The sequence below is a fragment of the Panthera uncia genome (assembly GCF_023721935.1).
Source record: "Panthera uncia isolate 11264 chromosome B2 unlocalized genomic scaffold, Puncia_PCG_1.0 HiC_scaffold_24, whole genome shotgun sequence".
Lineage (NCBI taxonomy): Eukaryota > Metazoa > Chordata > Mammalia > Carnivora > Felidae > Panthera > Panthera uncia.
In genome coordinates, this window is record NW_026057580.1 from 111,939,851 (window position 1) to 111,959,301 (window position 19,451).

Consider the following 19,451-nt stretch of genomic DNA (forward strand, 5'->3'; position numbering starts at 1 on the left):
CATGCTGCAGCTTTGAAAACATCCATCGCGGTGCCAGAAATAAAGACGTGTGTCAAACCGTCTTTTATAGACATGATAAACATATGGGCGGCTTACTAGGACTTCTCTGCTCTCTTCTCTATGATCTTACAGGCTTCTTTGTCCTTTACGCAACGACTCCTTATGAGAAAGAGAGAGATCACCTAAGTGCGGCAGTCACACTCTTTAAAATGGGTAGGATAAACGAAGAACAAGAAAACAATGAAGCTCAAAAAAGTTAAAGGAAGTACAGAGTTTATTTTCAACAAATGTTATAAATGTGTTACTTTTTTTATTACAGAATCCAGCAGTCCACGGACAGGAACAATTTATCCACGATAATACTAAAAAATGTTGAGGTTTAGCAGCGGGTGGTGTAAGTACAGTGTGTTGGTCTGATTACTGTCAATCATTTCTGAGCGTGCTCAATTCCCCACCCGCGGTCCAGCTTCTAGATGTGCTGACGCCTCGCTCTGTCTCCCATCCAATTAATTGTTTCTCATTATCCCTTCAATCCAAGGAACAAACCTTGAAACACGAACATAGACACCGGGCTTATTGGGGCGGGCACAGCCAAGACCCCAAGAAGTGACTCCTTGTAAAATGTACTTGTCCTTCTCGAAGCAGACCAGAGGCCCTCCGCTGTCACCCTGGACAGAGAGAGAAAAGAACCACGAGAGGATGAAACCGGCACCCTTTTATTATGGGATGTCACCCCTGTTACCCAAATGTATGTTTTCCCAGCACTTGAACATTCTTTTGCAATTAGAAAGAAACTTATTAATGTGTTACTTGAGTAGCTTCAGTACCCAACAAGGGCTGAAGTGCTTCGGTACTTAACAGGGTACATTTAGCAAAACCACACCGTTTGGTGTTCCTGGGGGAGAAGTCCCTTGTGAAGAGTGGACTCATCCCTTCGTGCCTTGGGGTTTCCCTTCGGCAGAGTAAAGCCCAGAGTAATTGCAAAGGGGGCACAGTTGGTCTTTTCCCCATACCCTCCCTTGCTTCCCTGCTAGCAAGGCCACCACCCGAGTCCCGTGCTCCAACACAGTCCCCAGGTGTGTGGGGCTCTGGCAGTGATGATACCTAACGACTCCCTTACAACCCATCTGGAACTCAGGGCCCAAGAAATCCCCTCAGATGACCTCAGTCCGCATTCAGGGCCAGACCTGAAATGTTTCTGGGTAGCACGTGGACGTGGCCTTCAATGGACAAAGGCTTCCTGGATTTGCCACTGGGGGGCAGAGGCATCTAAGAGGCCGACGCAGGACGGCGGAAGATTGGACTTTGTCCTCACCTGACAGCTGTCGGTGCCTCCGGCCAAATTCCCAGCACAAAGCTCTGTGGATTTGACTCTTCCGTTGAGATACTCGTAGCGATTGCACACCTTGTTTTCGATCACCGGTAGCTGGGCTTCCTTGAGGAGACCGGCGCCAAAGGTCCCTGTGTTTAAAAAGATTAAGGAAATGGCTACCAGATCCCAAATATGCCCCCAAGGAAACTTCTGGCACAACCGAGCAACAGTGACAGGTCTCTTGTTTGACCGTGAGGTTGTATAAAGAAGTCAGTTCCCCGGGCGCCTGGGTGGCCCAGTCGGTTAGGCGTCCGACTTCCGCTCAGGTCATGGTCTCGCGGTTCGTGAGTTCGAGCCCCACGTCGGGCTCTGTGCCCACAGCTCAGAGCCTGGAGCTGCTTCGGATTCTGTGTACCCCTCTCTCCCTGCCCCTCCTCTGCTCACATCCTCTCTCTCAAAATAAAAATTAAGTCAGTTCCTAATACTACTGGAATTCTTCTCTTTCTTTCTACCCCTTAAAGGTATAAATATTATATATGATTTCATGTTCCCAAGACCTGGGTTTAAAAATCTGGGTTTCTTTGTGGTGTTTTGGGGCTCGTGTTGTTATGTTTCTTTGGTTCTTTTTTTAACTCTAAAGAAATCTTTTTTAACATGTAAAGAGAGATTGAGAAATACAGGTGTTACTATATCATATATTCACTTTCAGTCTTTTTTAGATGCTTGTTTCTTTTTTACCACTTATATCATATTGCACGACTTTATACCCTGGTTGATTTCACACAATCTTATATAATAAGGGCTTTTTTTTTGGATACTACGATCTTTGTAATTAGTGGGTTGTGTTTTTTTTTTTGAGAGAGAGAGAGCGAGCGAGAGCACACACGAACAGGGGAGGGGCAGAGGGAGAGGGAGAGGGAATCTTAAGCAGGCTCCACGCTCTTCGAGAAGCCAAATGTGAGGCTGGATCTCACAACCGTGAGATCATGACCTGAGCCAAAATCCGGAGTCTGATGGTCAATGAGCCATCCGGGTGCCCGTAGTTAATATCTCGATGGGGGTGACTGCTTCATGGGTGGGCGGTGTCCTTTTAAGGTGAGGAAAGTGTTCCGGAAATAGTAGTCGTGGTTGCACAGCATTGCGAATGTACTAAGTGCTACTGAGTCGTACTCTTCAAAATAATTAAAATAGTAAACTTTATGTCATATATACTTTACCACGATATAAAAAAAAAATGGCTGACTTTTACCGGAATAAACTTTTTCAGGCACAGGCTCGTTCGGTGGTGTCTCTCATTTAATCCTTACCATAGTCACACGAAATAGGCACTTTTGTCAATTCTATTGCACAGTGAAGGAAACTGAGGCTGGGAGAGGGTGTGTAGTTTGCCCAAGATCACCCAGCAAGTCAGCGGAGGAACTGGGATTTGAAGTTGGGTCTGTGACATCATTGCCCAAATTCTTCACACCCGTGTTTCTGGGCTCCTACAGTGGTTTCCAACTGTCCACATCTTTGTTCATGCATTTTATTTATATTCCTTAACATTTTCTTACCCTGGTTCCCAGAAATTATATACATGTGTTTATGGCTCCCGGTTAACGTTGCCAAATTATTTTCTAAAAGTGTATGACAGGACACGATTTCACCAGAACAAAAGGGCACTTCACCCTACACTTCTGAGTATTTAATATTTTTTAAAATATTTGCTAATATAATAGGTGAAAATTGTCCTGGCTTGTTTCCTAGTTTTCACTTCTTTTCCAGTTAGGGAGAGTAAATATTCTCCCATGTGCTTGTCTTACTCGTATTTCTTTTGTAAAAAAAACTGGTTTTTTTTTTTTCTACTTTGGCAAATTGAAGTGGAACATTTGCAAAACAGCCAGAGGAAACACCGCTTTTCCAGATAGACACACCCGGGCATGTGTTTTCAGAAATAATCCAGTTTTCGAATCTTGCAAGCCCGGCTTTCACGTGTCTCGCAAAAAAGCGTTGCTAGCGTGGAACAGCCAGGAGATGGGGTGCTACTCCTTCTCCAAAGACTCTGAATAAACTTGGACGGTCGTGTCGAGTTTGGAATACCTACGCTGGATCTGGAGTTGACAGGAGCGTGGACGGGGACCGCCATCTGGGAAGGAGAGGCTTGACCCAGCTCTGGCTGGGCAGAGCCACCGCGGAAGAAGGGCCCGAGGAGGCATCGGGTGGGGTGCACTACTTGAGTTGAGTACTCGTGGGGAGGGACCAGCCCTCTCAAATACCCTGCTGCAAATTGATTTATTCAAGTGTCTTGCCCTTGTGTCTGCTTTCTGAGCAAGACCCGTCCCGAGGCTGGTGACAAAATCCACCACTAGCTGGCGGGGAAATTGGTGTGGTCTGTGCAGAAGTGCTGCCATCGGGTGGCCACAGTAGAGATGGCATTGCTGAGGGCCGGGAGGCTGGAGGTGTCCTAGATAGGGGCGCCCTGATAGGGGCTGGGGGAGGAAGAGGCAGCAGCCCCAGAAGCACTCTGCTGCTGAAGGACTAACCGGAACGAGCCCCTTGCCTGAATGCTTCCCTTGCTTTGAAATAGCAAGTCAGGGAAAGTCCGGAGACTGAAAGGGAGAACGGGAGAGTTTTGACTTCACGCCGAGAAGCCGAGGACACTGATCTAACGTCACTCCTGACATAAGAAAAGTGGTAAACAGGCGTGACTTCTGTTTTGTGACTCCTCCTGGTTCACTGAGTATACGGAGAATCGTCTTCCCACTCGACCTGAGGGCGAGGCCAGGGTAGATGGAGGAACCTAGCACAGGATGGCAGTTAGAAAATTGTGGATGGTGGCCGTGCTCAGTGCTCCGTGCACCCCTCTCATCGTTTCCCCCACCGTGGCCCTGCAGCCCATTTTCCAGCTGAGGAAACGGGTTCAAGAAGAGCCTGCAGCCGATAGGTGGGAGTCGGGGTTCTGACTCAAGAACCCCCCTTGCCCGCCCTTTGTGCATGAGGCTCCCAGGGGGCCGCCCTGTACCTTCTCGGAACCTCAGATCCCTCATTTCCAAAATGGAAACAAAAAATATTGAACTCATAGGGGTTTGGGATGTTTAAGTTTTTTTAAATGCAAAACAACGGAATAGACTGTCACATCCACAGCGACGCTTCATTTGGGAAGCTTTCCCTTTAACTTCTCAGTGCTCACAGCCTCCAAAGCACGGAAAGCAGGGGACGTGCAACATTCAGGAGGTGAGGTTTCACAAATGTAGGAAAAGTGCAGAAAGAAGGAAGGCAGATTTGAAGTGACCAAGGCCAGTCATTTTTAACTTTTTTTTCCCAAAACCACAAAACCTTGCTTAAACGAAAGCTAATAACAAAATACTGTGTGAAACACAATTCGAAAACGCAGGTTTTACAGGTCAGGGCTTCCAGGCCAAGTGGTACAAGGAGGCAAGGTGATTTGTCCAGTTTGCCCAGCGAGCGGCAGAACGAGATCTACCCTCCGGAGCCCCTGACCCCCATTCTGGAGCCCTCACCAACACTTGGAGAAAGCGAGGCAGAGATCTAAGACATTCTTACAATGTTTTGAGGCCCGAGTCTGACGAGTATAATCCCTATCAGGGCCTACTGCCAAGAGAAGATGGGGCCCCCCGAATGCAGCACGAGTGCTGACACAGGATCCTGCATAAGCATTTCCTCTTTCACGCACACCCCATCAACCAACACCGAACGCCACCGTAGGGCTGGAACCTTCCTTCCTTTCCCCCAGTTGTCAGTCTGTCCCACCACCAACAGCCTCTCCACGCCTACGAATGCATGTGGGGACCTGGGGAGATGAGCTTAACGGCAATTTTTGTTGTTGTGTCGTGCCATGTTAGGGAGCTCAGTGTGGCTAACTTCACATGAACAATAATCAAACACCCTTAATGTTTAGGTCTACTTCAAAACCCTACTTACCTGGGGATGGGATATCAACGTTGCATGTATGGGCCAAGAGACTCAGTCCCAAGAGGGACTACTCTGTCCCTCGCCCACGTCCCTCGACGATGAATTATGGAGACTTAGGCGGGAACCAAGACAAAGTCAGGAAGGGTGGACCCTCAGGAAAAGTGGTAGGAATTTGCACAAAGGGTCGTTTTCTCCTGTAGGCTATAGGTCTACACCAATTCCTTGTGTGAGTTTGGGAATTTCTCTCACCTTGGGTGTCTCCCCAGCCAGTGATGTAACATAATGTCCGGTCAGCAACCACATAATTTGGGGGTGGCAGACAAGCTGGGATCACTTTGGAGGTGATGATGGCGGATCTGAAAGAAAAACATCAAAAGTTACATCGGACTGCCTCGTTAGGATTCTCGCGCCACTCCTCTGTTGGTCACTCACAACAAGATGCCATCGGCCCAAAGCCCCCAGAATCCTCTGAGCTGGTATTTCCCTGCTCCAGTGACACAGTGCGATGCAGAAAACACCTTTTCTCCTGGTGCTGGCCTGGCCCATCCTGGCTCATCCCACGCTGTCTGGAATCCACCAGATACGGTACGTGTGTTCTCTGGGCCTTGTTGCCCGGCCCAAATGCGCCTACTCTCAAAATAGCTGTCCGATCAGCCTTCTCCATTGGCACCAGCTTCCAAATATCACTAACTTTAAGTAACATAAGCAGGTTTATCATTTCGTCAGACTTAACAAAATTCTTTTTCAACAGGGAAAATAAAACCAAAGACAGGGAAGGGCGTCTGGGTGGCTCCATCGGTTAAGCATCCGACTTCGACTCGGGTCATGATCTCGCAGTTCGCGCGTTCAGGTGAGCTTGAGCCCCGCTTTGGGTAAAAACATGAGCTCCGCTTCGGGTGAGCCCTGCTTCTCTCCCACTCGCTCTCTGCCCCTCACTCACTTTCGCCCTCTCTTTCTCTCTCTCTCCCAAAAAAGCACTCTCTTTCTCTCTGTCTCCCAAAAAAGCAAAAGCAAAAACAAAAACATAGGAGGAAGAGGAATTTGCATTTGTGAATTGTGTGTGTATGTGTTTGTGTGTGGGTCTATATTGTAGCTTTTTGAAGAAACTATTTACTTGGGGGGGGGGGGAGAGCCCAAGCGGGGGCGGGGCAGAGAGAGGGAGACAGGGGATCTGAAGTGGGCTCCACACGGATAGCAGTGAGCGACACGTGGGCTCGAACTCACAAACTGCGAGATCACGACCTGAGCCAAAGTCGGATGCTCAACCCACTGAGCCATCTAGGCGCCCCTATATTGTAGCTTTTGAAGTGCTTTGAAACATGTAATTTTGTTTGGTTTCCCCCAAACAGTTATTGTTTTGAGAGGAGAACGGTCAACCTGGAAGAATTGAATACTTCTCTGATTATGGATGTATGTTAGCTGACTGGCCAAGGTTAAGTGAGAGCTTCATGCACTTCGTATTTCAACTCACTCCTTTTCCACACAAGGAAACCGAATCCTGGTGCCTCTTTTTAATGATCAGTCTCAAGTTAGTTAACATACAGTGTAGTCTTGGTTTCAGGAGTAGATTCCTGTGATTCATCACTTACATCCAACACCCAGTGCTCATCCCAACAAGTGCCCTCCTCAATGCCCATCACCCATTTTCCCTTCCTCCCGCCCCCCATCAACCTTCAGTTTGTTCTCTGTATTTAAGAGCCTCTTAGGGTTTGCCTCCCTCTCTGTTTTTCTTATTTCCCCTTCCCCTGTGATCATCTGTTAAGTTTCTCAAATTCCACCTACGAGTGAAATCCTGTGATATCTGTCTGATGCCTTTTTTCAAGAGCACAGCTAATGTGTGGCAGAATGGGACTGAACCCAGGTTTTCTCTGTTCCCCAAAGCCTTTGTGTCTTTCATGTCCTAGACGGTGTCTCCCCCCCACCACACACACGCACATATGCACAACTCTGTTATGCTCATGAAACCCGGGCATAAACAAATGTTATCCCTGATCTTGGGGTGAAAACCAAGGGTGAGTTAGTACCTGCTTAGCTTCAGCAAGGCGATATCTGCACGTGTGGGCTCCAAGAACAGCTTGGATACCTCTATGTCCTGAATATCCGTTTCAAGATTTATTTCTCGGTGTGCGCCCAGGATGACCTTATATGCTGCAGGCCTTGAGGATCTAGGAAAGGTGGTGACATTTGGAGCAAAGTCATGTGCCAGCCCCTTCATCAGGTGGCCTTCTGAGTCATAAACATGGCGTCTTCTCCCCACCTCGCTACCCACAGTCAGCGACCTCCAAGTGGCAAGAGAGGAAGCTCACCGTTTACTTGAATCTGGTCACTAAGGAATGTTCTCGAGCTGCTTTTGGCCTGACCACAGAAGAAGAATGGACAGATACCCATGTCGGGAGAACCTGGGAGGACCCGTGTCTGTCACAGTGAGGAGGTCTGTTCTACCATGGACCCAGGCCTACATACCCACCCTCCCTAGAAATATTCCCCTTCTCTCTCATCCAGTGGCCCTGGAAATTCTGATTCAAACTTCACATCCATTCCCTGGTCCCTAGTGTCACTGCCATAAAAAGAAGGAAGGAAGGAAGGAAGGAAGGAAGGAAGGAAGGAAGGAGAAAAGAAGGGAGGGATGGAGAAAAGAGGGAGGGAAGGAGGAAAGAAAGGAGGGAGAGAGGGAGAAAAGAAGGGGCAGAGAGAGAAAGAAAGGAGGGAGGAAATCAGGAAAGGAGAAGGGGAGAGAGGCAGAGAGTTTTTAAGACAAGTCTTCATGTTCCCCAGACATACCTCTCCAAGCAGTGGGCAGCTGTCAACACCCACTCTGGGGCTATTAAAGTCCCTCCACAGAAGTGCTTTCCAAATCTATAAGGAAAATTGCCAGAATTTTAGTTCAAATCAGGTGATATGTTCTACAGAAAGCCCGAAAGAAGTATTCACTCAATTTTAACAACGTTGATGCTCCCATAGGAAAAGGCTACCAGCCTATCATCGGGATGGCAAGAACTTTTGAGTTGTGCTTCAGTAGTGTATTTTCCAGAAGGTCTCATCCTCACCACACTTTAGCTGGCAGAGGAAGACCCAGGCACAACCGGTCCACAGGAGAGCAAAGCCATGGGGCTGCAACAGGAAGTCCACACCCGTGGCTTAGACTCGTTGGCCCCGGATTCCAACAGGAGTGACCGGCCAAAGGTCCTACCCTTGAGGCCTCTTTTATTTCTTTATGGCAAGACCTATGCAAGGCCTGAACCAAATGTGACCCCGAATAGCTGCGATTTGTGGGAATCTGCTCATATGTACCCTTTGGGTGTCAGCCACTCCATCGTAATGAAAGGGATACAGATTGTAAGTGCCCGAATAATCAGTCAGGAAATAGACCACAGCACGGTTGGGGAAAGAAAGAACTTGAAATGTGTGAAAGGTGAGGGTTTGTATAGCAAGGAGTTAATAAATGATAAGGTGAAGAGAAGAAAAGCCAACTCAGCAAAAGAAGGAAATACACTGAAGTCGAGGTTAGTGGTGGCATCTCCCAAGTATAGGGAAGGAAGGCAATTGAGAACAACAACCGAATGCAGAAGTGTTGCCCTGGTGTCGAAACAAGATGACAGAGCAACACAGAAAACAGATCAGCCTGTTTCACACGTGCGCTTTATAAGAGGCATCCAGGAAAATCGAACTTATTAAAAGCCCATGCCACTGAAACCGTCACCCAAACCTTCTGGGTTCCATAGGACCAGAACTGATCACTCTTGAATTATGGTGCTCCTGAACTATCTTAGAGTGAAGACATGGGATGTGCTTGTGAATGAATGGCTGAGCACCCTTTGATTAAATTCAAGAATTCACAAAAGTGTAAAAAAAAAAAAAAGGGTATCGGTCAAAGATTATAGATAACTTTGCCCATGCCTCCCTCAACGTAACACATTTCTAAAAATACCCCCTGCCCTTTGTCTTCCAAAGAGACAATAGACATTGATAAAAACCCTCCAGGCATCTCCAATACTTTGCCAGAAATATCGGAATTTGGTATAAATTACTACGTCCGCAGAGTTTGATGATAGATGCCCAGATCAAGGAAAATATTCCAATTCTGGCTATTTTCAAAGTAGAGAACCTAGAAAAATATAATTTTATTTTCGTCGTTTTCCTTCCTCCTAAGAATATAGAGGCAGGTACTGATAAGCTCTGTGGATTCAGTGTGAAATGAGAAAGGTTTTGCAGGGCTTACATAGAAGAATGGAACTAATCGTTTCTGGAAATATTGTTACCTTGTTCTAAGACTGACTTGCCAGGGCCAAGAATGTGGGTTGGCCACACATCCACCTACAACCCTTCCAGGACATTTCTTCGGCTCCACCTGGGGCTTCCCACAATCAAATGAAGCGGACACTGTGGCACAAAGTGGAGAAGAGAGTCACATTTAAAGAAGCGAAATGAAAGGTAGCCATTGTGTCACACAACTCCAGAGAGATCAATGGGTCATGGCCAAAGCACGAAGGTTTTGACATCTCGAAGCCCAAACTGAACAGCAAGGTCATAAGCATCTTTTGGGATATTTTTTTCCCTTTGATTTCAAAAGTGGCAGTAGACAACACAGAACCTTCTCCTTTCAGGAAAATGTAAGTGCTCTTGTATTGTTTTGGGGGGAGGGATTAAGCAGAGTTAGGTGTTACAGTGAGAGTTTGCTGAGGGCGCCATGACACAAATGTTATTCTGACTTGATGTGATTTATCTAGGTTCTCATCTCCATCATCATCTCCCTCTTCTTCTTCCTCTTTCTCTTTCTGTCTCCTTCTCCTTCTTCTTCTTCTTCTTCTTCTTCTTCTTCTTCTGTGCCATCTGAACCACATAGTTTACTGAAAACCATAGTTGTCATGTCCATTGAAAGGCACGATGGGTATTTTTTTGATGTGAAACTCTGTGTACATACACGTACCCATGTGTGTGTCTGTGTGTGTGTATAGTTGTATGTAACAAAGATAACTGTCCTAAACATCTCTCAGCCAACCTCGGGACAGGGCTTCCAGAAGCTTCCAAAGACTAACCCAATGCCCTGGGGATGACTTACAGCCACTTGCCCTATTCTCTATTTCCCTCCTACCTTTCCCCCTAGGCAATAAGGGCAGTGCTCCTTCCTTGGTACCACCCACTAATGCCTAAAACAGCTCTAGCCTCCAAAAGACCAGAGCATCTGGTGGTGGCCTAGGGCTGCACCTGTGAAGTTACTGTACTTCTCCTCCATGGGCATTGAGGAGCATCATCCCAGGCACAGCTGTGAAGCCCATGACAGGAATGTCATGCTGATAAGACAACTTAAAGGCCATCCTGCCGAGCAAGCGGCCTGTCCAGCATGGAGAGCCTGGGCCGTAAGAGGCGGCCAGGTATTCCAGAAGGGGCAGGGCTGATCAGGAGTGACCCGCTGAAGGGAAGGCAGTAACCCCATTCAGAGACTTCCAGATGAAGGGGCCACCAAGAGAGCTTCTGCGGAACAGAGAGAACACCCACTCGAGGAAGATTCAGCTATAAACTCCCCCCAAATCCAGACAGCAGAATAACAGCAGCCGAGTGCAAACTTGCCTGTCACCCTGGCCGCTCCTTCCACCCCGCGGCTCTACCCAGGAGGGCCCCAGGTGCAAAGCCTGGCAAAGTGGCTCCCGTGCTCTTCACCTGTGCTCCCGACTGGCCCCCAACCGCCTCTGCACGCTGGTCTTCAGTGATTCCGCAGTCAGAGCTTCTCCCTCCCCAGCACTAGTCCCTCCACCAGGCAGACACAATCAGACACAATCAGACACAATCACATGTAACCAAGCCGAGCAAAGGGGCGGTCCAGCCTGGTTTTCTGTAACCGGCACGAATTCTGTGTGCAAAGACAGGTCTGCAGGAAATGACACGGGGTCCGAATCAAAGAGGCTTATGTTGTTCTCCAGACCTTCCCATGGATCTGTTATTCCAAATTTTCTCCTTTCCCTGATCCAAGCTTCTGGCTCCCTGGAAAGCCTCAGGGAAATGAGGAAAGAATCCAGACAAGCTTTCTCTAAGTTATGTGGCTAATGTGTGGGTAATGAATAGTAATCTGAGGAGAAAGGAGATTTGGGGCTTGGTAAAAATCTACATTACTTCTCATTGAATTCTTAGGATGACTGTTTATAGGTTTGCAACGTACATGGTATGCTTAGCTGGGTCATGTTGTTCGTATGTTTTTTCTTACTTCTCAGCCACTGAAAGAGAAGAGTCACCTGTCTGGGGACTGGACTTAAATTTGCTTTTCAGGCAGCCCAAGCGGGACATGGAGAATTCAGTGAGACCATCCTGAGGCTGATCGGATCACCTCTAAGTTTGCTCTTTGCAAAGATGGTGTATTTACTTTGTTTAGGTGTCAGGGAAGGGGACTCCCTGACCAATGGGGCCACCAGGAGGACAGATTCAAGAGGCCCAGGATGAAGAGAGGGCAGCCCACCCGACGCACTCAGCTCAGAGCCTTCCTTTTGCAAATCTGTATCAGGGAGATGATGCTGCATTTATCCGAGAAGTCATCTCCTTCCAGAAAGGAAAGCAACTTACCACACTGAGGGACATCACAGTAGTCAAAAAGTTTCCTTGGACTCATCGTGTAGCACCAAGGACCATTGACATCACCATCGGGATTGCGGCAGTACTGAAAACAAAAGGCAGGTGTATGGAGGGCTGGGCACAGCAGGGCAGAGAAGGTATTCAGACAGACATTTCACTGCTGTCGTTAGAAGCTGCGTAGTGGGGCGCGTGGGTGGCTCAGTCGGTTAAGCGTCCAACTTCGCTTCAGGTCATGATCTATCAGCTCAAGAGTTCAAGCCCCGCCTCAGGCTCTCTGCTGTCAGCCCACGGCCCACTCCAGATCCTCAGTCCCCCTCCCTCTGCCCCTCCCCCGCTCAATCTCTCTGACTCTCTCAAAATAAACATGCTTAAAAAAAAGATAAAAGGTGGTGTTCCTAGTTTTTTGCAGTAGGGGGCAAGGTTATTTTTTTAGGATATTATAAAGCTTCTGACTCAGTTTGCCATCGGTCAAGCCCCCTGTGAGTGGATAGAACCCCCGAGGGGCTAAGGGAGAGGTGCTATAGGTTTTTTTCTTTAAAAAAAAATTTTTTTTTACATTTATTTATTTTTTGAGAGACATAGATAGGGCACAAGTTGGGGAGGGGCAGAGCGACAAGGAGACACGGAATCCGAAGCAGTCTCCACGCTCCGAGCTGTCAGCACAGAGCCCGACGCAGGGCTCGGACCCACGAACTGTGAGATCATGACCTGAGCTGAAGTCGGACACTTAACCAACTGAGCCACCCAGGCGCCCTGAGGTGCTGTAGGTTTTCCTTAATGTTTATTTTATTTTTGAGAGTGAGGGAGCACGCATGAGCAGAGGAGGGGCAGAGAGAGGGGGATAGCGGATCCAACTTGGGCTCTGCGCTGACAGTAGCCGGTCCGATGTGGGGCTCAAAGTCATGAATTGTGAGATCATGACCTGAGCCAAAGTCAGACGCTCAACTGGCTGAGCCCCCCAGGTGCCCTGGGTAGAGGTGATAGAAAGGGGCCGCCCCTCCAGCAGCCTGTGTCAGCGGACCTCTTAGAGACCAAGCAGAAGCAAAAGTGGACCATGGGACACGACTGACTCATCCCTAGGTTCACCTCTGCGGTGTCCTCCCCAGTGACGCCCATCTGCTCTTGTTCCAGAAACTGTTCTCGGCAACCATGCACATTCCAACAGGGTCAAGCCACAGGAAGGCGATGTCTTTCTTTTCCTGTCCTGTATAGACCCCCCACATAAACCACCCCACAGAGTGGGTGAGACTAGGAAAAATCCTACCGCGTGGAGTCCTAATGGACCATCCACATTTTTTTCTAGAAAAATTTGACTAAAATGTCACAAAAGTCACCCCTGACCACCAGAACGTAGAAGACAAATGCGAGAAAGTAGAAACAGCCCACAATGTTAAAGGTCACAGACGAAGTGAGGGGCCTGAGCCCAGTGGCCACAAGCCCAGAGGTCTGCTTGCCCTTGGAAAGGGTCGTTGCCACGTGCTGATGCCGGTTACACGGAGGCTGAGTTCCTGAGGTCTCTCCTAATCCTCTCTGCCGCCCCCGAGGACCTGTCCAGCTGCCTTGCTGTACCACAGGACCAATCCTCTTTGCAAAGATCGGTCAGCAGAAGGCCAAATAGAGTCCAAATCAAAGTGGCTTACGTTTTTTTCCAGACCTGACTGTGGATTTGTCACAGGAGTGAAAATACCGTGTCTGTGGGGCTCCTGGGCTCCCCACTCCTGGCAGGGGATGCCCGAAACGGTGGTTGCCCTCTTGCCCCGGTATCCTTTGCCATTCCCGAACATGCAATCTGTAGGGAAAAGAAAATGGGGGGGGGGGGGTGATATGTCCTGCGCGGTTCCGGGATGGCAAGGAAGATATACAGCCTGCGCGGATCCTCTGACGACAGATCCTGCGGTCACATTCTCAGGGCCCTGGAATGCTGACAATCCCAGTGAGCGCTGACTACTTTAAAATGTTACTGGAAACGCTACTGCCTGGGAAATCATCACAAGCCAAGATGTTAGCATGGGAATTTTGGCTAGGACAGTAGGTCAATTTCGTAACAAGGGGAGTTTCAGCACGTGGAGGGTTAACAAGACGCAGGTAGTTCTGTGAGCCGTCAGGCGACCCCTGGGCACCCCATTCTCATCAAGGGTGGATAAAAAGAGTGCGGACTGAAAAGGATTTTATAAACAAGTCTATCTTGGCTGGAGCTGTGCTGTGAGTTCCCACCCTCTGCGGTGAAAGGGTTCCTAAAGAAATGACTTGGCTGTGTCTCCCTCTCTCTCTGCCCCTCCCCTGTTCGTGCTCTGTCTCTCTCTGTCTCAAAAATAAATAAAAGATAAAAAAAATTTAAAAAAAAAAAAAAGAAATGACTTGGGGCCTCTTCCTCAAGCCCATCTTCAACTCAAGCCTCGGGAAAGGGAGCTTCCACAAGACCCCCCCCCCCCCCCCCCGCCGAGAACATGATACATACGCCATAGGGGGACCCAGGGCACCAGTGCTCTGATGGCCATTTGGAAAATACAAAAAACGAAAGCTGGGCCAGCTAGCTTCTCTGCCAAGAAGGGGGGCCATCTGGGAAGCCTGGAACCTCGGTGTTTGCCAGGACCAGGGGAGGGGAGTTACCCCGCACACCAAAGGTGAGTCAGGCATGTGGGAGACCCATGGGGGGGTCATCTCAAGTACTATCTAGGAGGGATATGCAGATGGGCACAGAGCCTAGGGTGTCACCGAGAGAGAGGAAAGAGAGATGTGCTCAGCCTGGTCAAGGGAATGGGAGGTGAGCATTTCAGAGGAACCAAGCCCATCTCAGCAAGGAGAGGGGTCTCAACTTCCAACCAAGTTCTTGTTTTAATCATTACCCTCTGGAGGTGTTTGAGTTACCTAAATGTTGCCAGATGGGCCCTGGACCCCTGAGTCTCCATGCTGGGGCCGAGGGGAGACAAGCCCAGAAGTAGGTGCTAAGCGCTCAGAGCTACATACACTCCCAGGGCCAGGGAAGCACAGGGGAGGGTGATTATTTTCCTCGGATGACAATCACAACCCTGTGTTCGGGCCCAGGCACCCCGCAAGCCACATATCCACCTTCCCAGGTTTGTGTCAGGGAGCCTCACCCAACTGCCTTCCGAGCCCTCCTAACTCAGTACATTCAAAACCGAATTAATCATTTCTACTTCCCCATGGAGGAGGTGAGCGTTGAGTGTTCCAGCAGATTCCATCCTGGCCAGTGCTGCCATGGTCAACCCCTCAGTCTCCTCGGGCTCACATTTCATCCATCCCTCACCACCAATTGGTTTGCAAGTCCTTAAAACGTGGCCCACCCACGTCACACAGGCAGTAGCGGCTGTGGCCTCCGGTGGCCGACCATCAGCCGGGGCTCAGTTGCCTGTAGCAATAAAGCCCTTCCAAGAGACGTCCCACCTCGCGTCCTCCCGATGCCCAGGTGTGTGGACGTCAGGGCACAGACTTCTCACCTGACTCGGAAGGGTCCTCTGCACTCGGAACCTGGGAAACAGTCGGGGACTTGGTGGCACTCTCTTCTCTGTCCGGACATTTTTTCAGGTTACAGAATTCCCAGCGGACACTGGGGTCGGTGGTGTAACACCAAGGGCTCTTGTCGGCGTCTGGGTTCCTGCAGTAGTTCATGGTCAGGCCGCTGTGGAGTCCACAATACAGGGCGTGAGAGGTGGAGAATCTTCTGGGGCCCTCCCAGACTTTTGTTATAACAGACTGATTGATAGTAAGTGACTTTGAAATCGTTCCATTACCTGTACCTCAGTGCCAATTGCTATTATAATCGTGACAAGCACAGATGGTTCTCAACTTCTAAACAACGGGGTACATTTAAAGCACAGCTTATAGGGGCGCCCGGGTGGCTCAGTCAGTTAAGCACCCAACTCTGGGTTTTGGCTCAGGTCACCTTTTCTTGCGGTTTCATGAGTTCGAGCCCAGTGTTGGGCAGAGGCTGCTTGGGAGTCTCTCACTCTCTCTCTCTATCCCCCTTCCCCACTCATGCCGTCTCTATCTCTCTCAAAATAAATAAACTTAAAAAGATGTTTTTAAACCATAGCTTATAATTTTTACTTTAATAATATAGTTTATATGCACGTCATATAAAAACAGATAATACCTAAATGTGTAAAAGAAAGTACCTGAATGTCTTCCTTTCCCTGGGAATGTTATATACATTTCCCCAGGGATAACCAATACTGATTTTAAAGCAGATGTTTTAGATTTTTTTTTTCTTATGCACATACAAATATATCTCTATCTCTATCTTATGAATACACAGAGGTATGTAAGTAGGAACTGAATATTTCCCCTGAGGAGTGACTTGTGACCACACTCCCAGGCCAGCCCCCTCCATCGACCGGTTCACCATGTTGCTAAAATGCTGTGCACTTAGCATGAAAATACTGTAAATAGCCTCTCAGGTAGATCTCGTGGGCTTGGGCTTTGAAAGACTTAAGAAAAGCTCGCCTGGGAAACTAGCTCCCAGGCAGAATGTGTTTCTAAAGGATGCCTTCTGGGGAAATGCAGGGGTGGGGGCAGGCAGACTGGGGACTCCCTCGCTGCAGCCACATAGGATGGAGGGAGGCAGATGATGCTAAAGCGGGGGTGAAAGGAGATGTGAGGGTGCAGCAGCGGGGCTGAGGGCTTACGGGAGAGTCAGAGACTACTGGGAAAGAGGCACAGCAGGTGAGGAACCTGGGAACACTGGGCAGTGTGGTCCCTGCCACCCCCCCTTCCCCCCCCCCCCCCCCCACCAAACTGCCCCAGCCTCTGGGATTTCTCAGCTTTGCAATCCTCTTTCGAGTTCAGACCCACAACCTGCTGAGAAAATCTGAAACATACTATGAATTATGGGAATCCAGCACTATGTCTGTGGACACTACAGGCAAGTGACTGTCACGGGGCCTGGCCAACAATCCGGGGCCCCTTCAGAGAGGCCCCCAAGCAACTGGATGTGTCGAAAGTTCTACCTTTTGAAATGGGGCCCTGATCTCTTTCTTCTTTAGAATCGAGGTATACTTAATACAGAGCGAAATGCATAGACCTTCAAGGGAGTTTGATGAGTTTTGTTGACCACATATACGTGTATAACCCACGGGATTATACAGGATTATACGGGATTCCCATCCCCCCAGAAAGCGGGGTCAGCGTTCAATGTATCTCTGCTGCCCCTCTGGGGGAGGAAATACTATTGATTTCTCTCACCATAAACCAGATTTGCCTCTTCCAGAACCTCATAAAAACGGACTCATGGTACGTACGTTTCTGTGTCTGGCTTCTTTCCTCAGGATGATTTTTTTGAGCTATTTAAGAGTATCGGTGGCTTGTTCCCTTTTATTGTTGAATGATATCCATTGTATGAATATACCACCAATTACGGATTCCTTTTCTTATTGCTGGGCACTGAAGCAGCTTCCAGTTCGGGGCTATTATGAATAAAGTTGCTCTGATACGAATATTCTGGTAGATATTTTTGTGGACTCGTGTTTTTATTTCCTCTAGGTAAAAATTCAGGGATAGAACTGCAAGTCTGTAGGGTAGATGCATGTGGATATCAGACTGATTTCACATGAAATGATTGTACATTTCCTACTCTACCCAGAACACGGGGCGGCGGGTAGAGTTGTTCTGCAACCTTGGCCCCACTGATTGTTGTCGGTCTTTCCTCTTTTCAATAACAGCCACTGCCATTGGTTATTGTGGTTACAATTCTTATTTCCTCGATGGCTAAGATGTTGAGCATTTTTTTAGGTACTTAATGGCCGTTTGTGTATCTTCCCTGTGGAACGCCTAATGAACTCATCTGTCCATTTTTATTAGGTTGTTTGTTTCTGTATTAGCAAGTAGGAAGAATATGTATATATTCTGGATATAAACCATGCAGCAGATATATGAATTGAGAGTATTTTTCTCTCAGTCTCTGACTAACTTTTTTTTTTTTTTTTTAACAATGACTTTCGGTGAGCAGGAGTTTTCACTTTGTTAAAGTCCAAAGTATACATTCTTTTTTCTTTTATTCTGCCTTTTAGGTCCTGTCTAAAAAAATTTTTCCCTTCCCTAAGGATATTAAAATATTCTGGAAGCTTTATATTTCAGCTTAGGTTTTAGCCTGCACCTTCAGGTCTAAGAGTTTTCTCTAATTTGAGGTAAGAAGAGTCAAGGTTTGGGTTGTTTGGTTTTGTTTTTCCACGTGGATATCCAGTTGTTCGAGAATGATTTTGGAAAAGACTTCTCTTCTGTACTGCTTTGCTTTGCCGTCATATCGAAAATCAATGGACCATGTGTATGTGGGTCTGGTTCTGGACCGTCCTTTTTTCTATTTGTATACCTTTCTGCCATTACCACTGTGTCTTGATTACTGTATTTTATAGTAAATCTTTAAATCAGGGTGGGTATGTCTTCCAACTTTGTTCTTCTTCTATAGATTGTTTTGCTGATTCTAGGTCCCTTGCCTACAGATTTTGTCTCTTTTTCAAAAAAAAAAAAAGCTGCAGGAATTTTGCTTGAATGTAGGTTGAATCCAAAGATCAGTTTGGTGAGAATTGATACTGACTCTTGTAATCCATAACATAGTATACCTATATTTAGATCTTTTAAATTTTTCTCAACATTTTGTAGTAAGCAGTATGTAGTTCTTGTACACACTTTGTTAAATTTATCATTAAATATTTTGTTTTTGATGCCATCGTCAGTGACATTGTTTTAAAATCTTTCTTTTCCAATTGGTTATTTCTGGTGTATAGAAATACAATGGATTCTTTGAATATTGATATTGTATATACTTTTGTATATTTCGACTTTGAAAAGCTCACTTATTTTTGTCCTTAGGACTCTGTATTATTAATCAAGTTTTCTGTGAATAAAGATAGGTTTACTGATTCCTTTCTAAACTTTAGCCTCTTTATTTCCTCTTCTTGTCCCCAGTCTTATAGAGAGAGCATTAATCTTTACCCATTAATATATTAGCTGGAGGTTTTTTGTAGATGGCCTTGATCAAATTGAGGACATTTCCTTCTATTCTCAGTTTGCTAAAACTTTTTTTATCATATGAATGTTAAATTTTGTCTAATTTTGTTCTACATCTATTGATAACATCATATGATATATCACTTTTATTCTGTTGACACGTTGGATTCGTTTGGTTGTTTGCAAATGTTAAACCAATCCTGCACTCAAATTACTAATTTTTTGTTAAGTCTTTTGTCTATGTTCACAACAGATCATGTTCTGTAGTTTCTAGCAATATTCTTGTCTACTTTTTGTATCTCAGTTTTTTGGGCCTCACAAATTGAATTGATAAGTATTCCCTCCTCCACTGTTTTCTGTAAGAAATGATAAAGGATCCGTATTTTCTCCTTAAATACTTGATAAAATTTTGAAATTCTACTTATGATTCATTGAGCTTCTTAAACCTATGAGTTTATAATTTTCTTCATATTTGGAAAAATTTCAGCCATCATAACTTCAAGTATTTTTCGGTTTCAATATCTCTTTCCTCTCTTTCTGGGACTTGATTTACACATATATTGGAACTTTTGATATTTTTCTAGAGATCCTTATTTCCTTTATTTTCTTTCAGTCTATTTTTTTTTTTTTTTTTTTTTGACTTTGTGCTTCAGGGTGTATAGCTTCTACTGCATTGTTTTCAAGCTAACACTTTCTTCTGTAA

General features: G+C 46.9%; 1 protein-coding gene across 1 annotated transcript in view; it reads right to left on the bottom strand.

The window, feature by feature from the left end:
* Positions 1-363: 363 nt before the first annotated feature.
* Positions 364-19,451, bottom strand: part of PLG (plasminogen) — a 43,732-nt gene continuing 24,644 nt past the window's right edge. The window contains exons 11-19 of the mRNA XM_049654553.1: positions 15,244-15,425; positions 13,426-13,574; positions 11,777-11,870; positions 9,484-9,604; positions 8,006-8,080; positions 7,249-7,389; positions 5,474-5,580; positions 1,316-1,461; positions 364-668 (exon numbers count right to left, since the gene is read on the bottom strand). Coding sequence (XP_049510510.1) covers positions 507-668; positions 1,316-1,461; positions 5,474-5,580; positions 7,249-7,389; positions 8,006-8,080; positions 9,484-9,604; positions 11,777-11,870; positions 13,426-13,574; positions 15,244-15,425 — 1,177 coding nt within the window. The 3' untranslated portion in view covers positions 364-506. The remainder of the gene's footprint in view (positions 669-1,315; positions 1,462-5,473; positions 5,581-7,248; positions 7,390-8,005; positions 8,081-9,483; positions 9,605-11,776; positions 11,871-13,425; positions 13,575-15,243; positions 15,426-19,451) is intronic.